Here is an 8,738-nt window from a genome sequence, read left to right on the forward strand (position 1 = left end):
TTTCCTACAACAGACATGTCAGCCTCCAGTACGGAGTGAACGGCGGAAATCTCTGTAGTTTTACATTACTTAAGTCCACGATGGTGAGTCAAATTAGCTAAATAAACAATTCACATACATTTGTTTCATGTGTTTACATTCTTATTATCAGTTATGTTAACATTTAGCTTGCTGCTGGAACACGACAGACTAGCTAACAGTGGAAAGAGGCTCCTTTCCTTTTTTGTTGAAACAAAAATTATGGAGCTACATTAACATCTGTTCTCAGTAATTCTTCTACAGGCTCACATATTCTTCTGTGTAATCTTCAACTGTTTCTCCCCCTCAGTCTTCAGACACAGAGGTGATTATGCGTGTCAGAGGACCGCTGGAGTTCAAATGTCTGCTGGAAAACACAGATGGTATGTTCATTAACAGCTTTACTTTTACTTTGGTACTAGACGTTGAATAAAAAAGGTGGAGTTTAAACAGAATTTATGGAATCTTAAAACTATGTAAAAGTAATGGCAACTGTGTTCAAAATGTCTCATTGAAAATATCATACATGAAAAAGTCTTCCATAATCATCTCAAGGTAACTGTATGCTCCAGCGGCTGTTACAGTGTTATACGTATATTACTATTATAGGATTATTAACCTATGTATTTATTTAAATACATATCTTTTTTTTAACTAATTGGCTGATTAAGTGGTGGTAAAAGTGATATACCGTCACAGCTACGCAGGTATCAAAGTACATTTTCAAAATACTGAACCAGTGTGGAAATGGGCCAAAGCTCCAGAAGGACAACCATCACTGCAGCCCTCCACTGATCTGGACTTATGGTGGAGTGGCTAGACTGAAGCCTCTCCTCTGGGCAAAACACATGAAAGCCTGCTTGGAGTTTGCAAAAATGTCCACTGAAAGCAGAATGGGCTTTCTGAATACTTTCCAAATGTGTTTTATGTATTTTGACTATAAATAAATTAGAATAAGATGAAGAACAGCAGCAGATCCTCACATTCTTGAGCCAGAAATCAAGACCTGTGAGTTTGGCATTATGGCATTGAAACATAAGGAAGGTTGTCGCAATGATGACTGATTGGTTTTGTCTGCATGCCTCAAGTACAGAGGCTGCTGTCTTTGATGCTGATGGCCCAACTTTTACCAGTCTGTGGTTCCTTTCCCCTATGACATGTCTCCCCATTTTCCTGTTTTATCCACTATCCTGTGAAAATAAAGGCATGAAAGCCCCAAAGTAAAATTTAAAATGCAAAGATAAGGGAGCTCAAGTGATTTTCAGCTAAGTTCTTGATTCATTTTCAGCCAAGATTAGCGAATGATGATAAACTACAGTTAATTCTGAATTATAATGTAAAATCAGGGTATAAGATATACTGTAGCAACTGTGTGATAATGGAGTTTGATTAATATTCTTTGACTTTTTTCAGCCTCTCTCATGCACAAAGTCATCTCCAGGACATTTGAGACACTTAACTCACAGGTAAAATCTGAATCTCTTGTTTTGACCGTCTGTAACAGTCCTGTTTATATTTGGCCAAACCAAGAATTTCGAGCAACACCTAAAGATGTAACTCCAGACACACCATGTGAGGATTTACATCAATGGATACAGTAAGTCACTATTAATCCTTTTCCTGCTTTTTCTGTTTGTGTGTTTGACTGAGTGGTAATTAAACTTTGTTATTTTATTTTTAGGACAGATGAAAATGAGAGCGCTGGCAAGAGACTGGTGAAAAAGAAAGGCAAAAAAAGTGCTGCAGTTGTACATGTATGTTCATATTTTCTACTAAAGCACTTTGGATTTATGATGGAATATAATGTACTGAAACTACAAGGATACTCTTTAATTTTCACCTCTTAAATACATGTTGACTGCCATTATCTTAAGAGTACTACTCTGCAGTGTAGGTGTAATCTCAGTTGGGCGTCATTGATTGTTTTCTTCATGATCATTGAAATTCAAGTTTGATACTATTGACAAATATCTTTGTTTTTCTGACCAAAGATGGAAACATTTGACAATCCAAAACAAAAACAATTTTCTATTCACAATTGTCTGCCTGGTAATTACCTCTCAAAAATTCTTGCTTAAGGATTTCAGCTTATTTTGTTTATGGGTTCTGTGCATGCGTTTCATTTGAATTCATCCTTGTAATTCAGAGAGTCATCAACCTTCGCCTGATGATGGAGGTTACAACAAACGGAGGCTCTCTGTCAGCTCCGATCTTCAGCAGAACCGTCAAGAAATCCCACTTCCTGTCTACAACTCTTCCCCTGGACTGTGTCGTCTGCATCAACAGCAAAGACACAATTAAAGAGTATGTTTACCCATCTGAAGCATCAAATTTAATGTAACCAACAAAACAGTGAAATAATGATCCGTCACTGTTTGCAAACTTTCAGTTAATTATTTGTTTCTGTTTTTTTCTTCTTGTGTTGCAGTGCTGTTGCGTGTCTGTTGGAGGCGCTGAGTCTTCAGCTGTATGAGATGGAGAAAGTGATGCTGCAATGCATGGAGGGGATGACTCTGCTGGTGCCTGAGCCGCTGCACTTCCTGCTTCCTGATCCAAAAGGACTGGTGACCGTTGTTTACCCAGCAGGAGTGCCTGACAGCGAGCTAGAGACAAAACGTAAGGTAGGAACGACGGGATCCCATGATATTTAAAGCACATATAAATTCAAGTGTTAACCTGGGTACAGTCATTTGGAAGTTACCTGATCAGATTCTGACTACCTGATTGGATAAAATCTTGAGAAAGTATGGTTGGAAATAAAATAAAACATAAACATAGGGACCTTCTTATTACACTTTAGTTAGTTAGTTGCAGCTACAAGACCCAACATATTCATCTCTGTGTTTTATATATTTATTTAAGTCTATGGTAAATCCCACTGTATTACTGTTCTAGTCTGTTGCATACAACTGTATTATATTTTTTGTTAGAAAATTAAAAAGTCTGACAATTTAGAAGAAGTAAAGGAATATATCTGTCATTAATATGGGCAGTATCCTGTATATCATCTATCAACTGCAAATAACATCTGTCTAATTACTTTTTAAATCAGTTAGCCATAAAATAATTGTTTACACTTGAACTTGAGTTATTAATTTGAAATAATAAGGTACATTTAGGCATCTACATTTGCATTTGTGACTTTAATTGTTTTGTTTATGTTTTGCTAAGTAAACACCTGCAAATCTGGACTGGGTAAACTATAAATACTCATGTCTGGATCAGGTTGATTGAATCCAGTGTTGGTTAAAAAGCTTCAAAAAATTAGATGAATTAGTTAATCCTTGACAGCAAAAGATGAGTTTCCAAATCCTGTAAACTCTGATTCACATGACATTTAGTGAACAATCAGACCCTGATGACTGAATGTCTCTGATTTTAACTTACTGTAACTGTATCAAACACTAGTGAAAGAACAACATTTTGCTTAACAGCTGACAACAAATGTTCTCATTGTTTTTCATACAAACTCTCTTTTTAAGTAGGAGTTGCATCAGCAGTTTGAGCTTCCAGATGACTGGCCTCATTTTAGAAGAGCCAACACTTACCACTTTCCCAATGAGCCTTACAAAGATGGCTACCTCCGAAACCCTCATCTCGCCCTTACACATCCAAGCCTGGACAATGGAAAGGTATGGCTAATCTCTAAAATAATGTTCGTCATGCTCTGTGTGCTCTATTTATACCTTCTGTACATAATATTTTGTCTTTTGAATGTGTTTCCTTAGGTATATTTGGTTCAGGGCATCTACAGCTATCACCACTACATGCAAGACCACATGGATGACAACGGCTGGGGCTGTGCTTATCGCTCTCTGCAGACCATCTGCTCCTGGTTTAAGCAGCAGGGTTACACAGAGAGGCCTGTGCCCACCCACAAGGAGATCCAACAGGTGCAGCAAACGTCCCATACGTATCACACACTCACAGAAATACAACAGAAGTGTTCTAAATGTTTATTTCTAACAAAGACTTCTCTTCTTTAGGCTTTGGTGGATGTTGGAGACAAACAGACGTCCTTTGTTGGATCCCGCCAGTGGATCGGATCCATTGAGGTTCAGGCTGTTCTGAACCAGCTGCTCGAGGTCACTTCAAAGATCATGTTTGTGAGGTGCGTTTGTGCACGAGCCTCCTACCTTATATGGTGATTTTGATGTGTCTTATAATAGATTTTTATCCTTTTTAGTCAAGGTTCTGAGTTGGGATCTAAAGGCAGAGAATTGGCGAACCACTTTCTCACTGAAGGGACTCCCATCATGATTGGTGAGCTGGATGTCTAAACTGCTACTACTCCCTTCATTTTTTTACAAACACTTAAATCTACTTGAATGTACAGTGAGGAGTTTCAGCTCTGTATCTTAAAGTACTCATTCATCATCAACAAGTTTATACAACCTAAAAAAGCAAAGTAGAACAATTTATTTTTTAACTTCTGTAATGAATGCAAATGGATTCAAACAAAGTGATTTATAGCACACAGACTAAAAGAGGGTTTTTTTTATAAACTCTTCTGTAAAGTTTTACAGTGAGTGGTATTTACAGCTCCTATGAGGAATTTTAAACTGGCCAAGAAACTGACTGGAAATAATAATTACACCTTAATATGACCTACAAAAGCAAAAGACCATCAACAAGACTGATTATTTCTATATAGTTATCCCTAATGACTTGAAACAGTTCTGCTGGGTAGATGTCTGATGAGCTAGCTAACATGCTGCCAAAAAAGCCATTTTTCAACATCTGTCAGGGCAAAAATTCAAGGTTAGGTTAATCTGTCAAAAGAGAGCAGGAAAGGATTTGTCATTTTTAAAAATATTTCTTACACGTGTATGCAATAGGGCAAGGACAGAGATAAAAGGTACTGTTTAGTCTATAGGGGTTGCCAATATTGATGTAAATTGAAATTTCCTTAAAAAATCAACACAATATGAACATTTCTAATGCCTGCTAAAATGTAGACTACATAAAACATGGATGCAGCCTCTGGGGGCACTCACACTAGGGCCAGTTGCCTCATACCATGCTGAAGCATGCTTGTCTGCCCCAGTGTCCCACTGGCCTGCACTCAGATTGCTCCAAGCCCAACTAAACCTGAGCACAAGCCATTATGCCATAATATTACAGCCCCAGTTTCAAGAGGAACAAGGTCTCAAGAGTCGACACAATTTAAAAACACACAGACAACATTACATTATCTTGACTGAGTTTGTGGCTTGTTTGGGGTCATTTTGGTCACAGCATGCTTGGGCACTGTATGGATTACTCGGAGCTGACAATCACACCCCATTTTATCAATAATTCTCATCCTTCATGCTCTGATCTGCTCCATATGGAGAACAGGCATCAGCTCTACTGGCTGGAAGAGGGGCATTGTTGCTCCAATCTGGAAGGTAAAGGGTGATGTGTGAGGGAGGGAGAGAGAGAGGGGTATTACACAGTCGGGCTTTACACCTAAGAGGTCTATGGTAGACACTTCAGGTCATCACTAAGCACTCTCAGGAATTCAATAGAGGGTTGCTGGCAGCCTATATTGACTTTCAGAAGGCGTTTGACTCAGTGAGTAGAGATGCCCTCTGGAGGATCCTTGAGCTCCATGCGATCCCACATTTGCTCATCCAGCTGATGTCTGCCCTATATTCTGGTACAGAAAGTACTGTGATGTGTTGTGGCTCCACCTCTGACTTTTTCCCAGTTGATTCTGGAGTGAGGCAGGGTTGCGTCTTACCCCCAACACACTTCAGTACCTGTATGGACTATAATGGGGCAGGTAACAGGGGCAGCAAACTGTGGAGTGTCATTTGGCAATGTCTGGATCACTGATCTGGACTTTGCTGATGATGCTGTGATCCTTGCATAATCCATCAATCCGCTGAGATCAGCCACAGACTTGGACTCCCGCATGGGGAATGGGCTCTCTGAGCAAGACAGTGTGGCATCCCGGGTATCTAAGCATGCGGATAAAAGTTAGAGTCTTTCAGCCCTTGGTTCTCCTGGTCTTACTATACTCTTGTAAGGCCTGAACATTGACTGATGGCTCGTGTGTCATGGAGGGGCAGCTGGGAGCATACCTGGAGTAATGGGGCATGGGCCTGGCACAGGCCAGTAAGATTGCCAACAGAAGGCCAGAGCAGTACAAGAAAAAGGTTGATGCAGTAGAGTGCCGAACTGGCATATGCAAGATGGATCAGTTCCCCCTGTACTGAGTTTGCTTATAAAATATGTGCTTTCAGACCAAATTTTTTTTTTGAACCAAGTTGTAAGCATGCTTATTTCTGCTGTATAAATGAGTTATGTGACTTCTGGGGCTTTTGAGGCCAGCTTTAAGTGGACATTAAAGGAACTGCAGGTTTTTTTTCACTTCTACATTGGTATCATTTTAACATCAGTTACTACTACTTGACTTGAAAGAGCTTACACAGACATGTACATTTTAGTATTGCCCATGAATCTCTGAAAAAAAAACACAATATATGAAATGTGTAACTAATATAGCATATCATAAAATGACCACCTGGCCCTTGATTGCTCTGACCTACATTTAATTTAACAAAGGGAAATTTATACAAATTAATGCTATGTTGTCATCCATTGCAGGAGGGGGAGTTTTAGCTCATACTATTCTGGGTGTGGCGTGGAGTGAGACCACTGGGCAGATCCGTTATCTAATCCTTGATCCACATTACACCGGAGCAGAGGACTTACAGGTTATCACAGATAAGGTAACTGTTTCAAAAATCTACACCTGCTATATGTCTGTATGAAAAATTCATGTGCAAAGAGTGTTAATTGTTTAATTTATTTATTTTATGTTCCTCAGGGCTGGTGTGGCTGGAAAGGACCAGATTTCTGGGATCAGTTTGCGTATTATAATCTGTGTCTGCCTCAGAGGCCGAAAGTCATCTGAGCCCACAAGGGCATGATCAGGCCTTTTTTTGCGGTATTGTGGACACAGCTGGAACTCAGAAATTTTTCCAGTATTGAATTCTTGTAAGTTATCATAACTGTTTTGGTCAAATCCAATATTAATGACTTTGCATACCAGGCCGTGGAAGTAATTTTTTTTTTAAAGTCAACAATAATAATTCTACTCCATTGTCAACTTTCATCGTGAATTATGTGCACTACACAGGCTTGTCTCATTGAGAAATCCAATCCATTGTGATCAATAGAGGTTTTTTTATTGGCTTATGTTAAAACCAAACTGATTAAGCCACCATGACGAATGCAAAACAATAATTCTTATCAGCAGCAAAACCCTGTTATTTATCACTATTAAACACATTTTCCAGAACATCATGCTGTTGATTTTTACAAAAGAATTAAACTGTACAGTTTACTTCATGTCTAAGTGTCCTAATTTTCCTCCTTTGTTTTTTAAATTATTCAAAGTTTCAGAGCAGAGTTCGATCAATAAGCTGTTTAAAAGAGTAACAAAAGTAAATGAGACACAAGTTTTTTTGATAACCTAGTACTCATTTTGACCACAGAAAATGTCGAATATTCTGAAGCTCTAGTTTCTAAAATTTTGAATATTTAATATTTTTTGTCACATAGCGCTGGCATTGGGCCATGACCTCCTATCTACATTTTTCTTTTTTTCATAAATCAGTGCTATTGGTCATCTTTTACCCTTTACATTTGTCAGTGGGTTTAACAGTTTTTAAGCTAATACAGAGGGGGAGAAAAGATGCTGACTATGACCATCCATTAAATATTATTAAATAGTATTGAAGTGTTTGGAAATAGAGCATTTTTTTCATTTCTTGAAAGTTGTGATGAGATAGGAGGTTGAGGTAGGAGGTTTTGCACAACAGCAGTGATATGATGGCTAGGAAAGATTTTATTTAATACTAATCCAAATCCTAGCAATCATATGGCATATTTTGGAAAAAATGCATTTCACCGCAGCCCTTTTGAAATATTCACTGGCCAGTTATTCTCATAGATACCTGTAACATTAAAAAGGATAAGTGTAGAAAAATGTTTTTATTTGACATTGAAAACAGGTGAATTTTATCTATCCTTATTTTACAGGGTTCCTGCAGTCTTAAATTGTCTTAAAAAGTAAAAGTCTTAAAGGGCTTTGCTTGTGAGAGGTCTTAAATCTTAAATTGCACTTTGCCTAAGATATTTTTTTTATCAAACCATTGTTTTCTGGCCAATGTTATAAGATTGTAATTGTTCTTTTTTGTTTATGTTTGTCTACATTACAGTTCTCAGGCCTAGCAAGTTGCCCACTAAAATATGTACAGATTACCATTATTTAGACAGGTCATTCCTGACAAAAAGTAAAATTTTCCTTTTTTAATAACAAAATTGTTTAGCATTAGGTAAGCAAGACTGAAAATATGTTCCAATAAGTTTCCCCATATTGTATATTGATAGAATAGGCATTAACTGTGCCAGAAATGATCACATTTGGCCATGTGACCCAAAAATACCTTTGCACTCTAGCATTTGATATTTCAAAACAATGCATTAAATCAGTAAATTCAATCCTGGTCTGGATTATGCCTGTCATTCTGACTGTTTGCTGCACAAAAGTGGTTCTAATTTTTCCCTGTTCAGGTCTTAAAAAGTCTTAAATTAGATTTTTCATAGTGTGTAGAAACCCTGATTTTACTAAAGATCTGAATAATGATTTGAGCCCTAGGCAACATTTAGTCTCTTTAAAGTTTCCTTAAGGAGAAGAAGCTGCTCTTGAAAGCTGCCTGATCTTT

The 8,738-nt window shown here is 37.9% G+C and overlaps 1 protein-coding gene across 1 annotated transcript; it reads left to right on the top strand.

Moving 5' to 3' along the window:
- On the top strand, positions 1–7,359 carry ufsp2 (ufm1-specific peptidase 2). The gene is made up of 12 exons (XM_041785502.1): positions 1–83; positions 329–401; positions 1,432–1,615; positions 1,700–1,772; positions 2,165–2,322; positions 2,447–2,639; positions 3,504–3,650; positions 3,747–3,911; positions 4,005–4,129; positions 4,205–4,281; positions 6,613–6,737; positions 6,836–7,359. Exons 1-12 carry the CDS (start codon positions 81–83, stop codon positions 6,920–6,922), a joined length of 1,410 nt encoding a protein of 469 aa, XP_041641436.1. The 5' UTR covers positions 1–80; the 3' UTR covers positions 6,923–7,359.
- The last annotated feature ends 1,379 nt before the right edge of the window (positions 7,360–8,738 follow it).

Source organism: Cheilinus undulatus, linkage group 4 (genome assembly GCF_018320785.1).
Source record: "Cheilinus undulatus linkage group 4, ASM1832078v1, whole genome shotgun sequence".
Taxonomy (NCBI): domain Eukaryota; kingdom Metazoa; phylum Chordata; class Actinopteri; order Labriformes; family Labridae; genus Cheilinus; species Cheilinus undulatus.

Coding starts and splice junctions, on each gene's coding strand:
- ufsp2 (XM_041785502.1), top strand. Junction 2,640..3,503: donor AGCTAGAGACAAAACGTAAG/GTAGGAACGACG, acceptor CTTTTTAAGTAG/GAGTTGCATCAGCAGTTTGA. Junction 3,912..4,004: donor CCCACAAGGAGATCCAACAG/GTGCAGCAAACG, acceptor TCTCTTCTTTAG/GCTTTGGTGGATGTTGGAGA.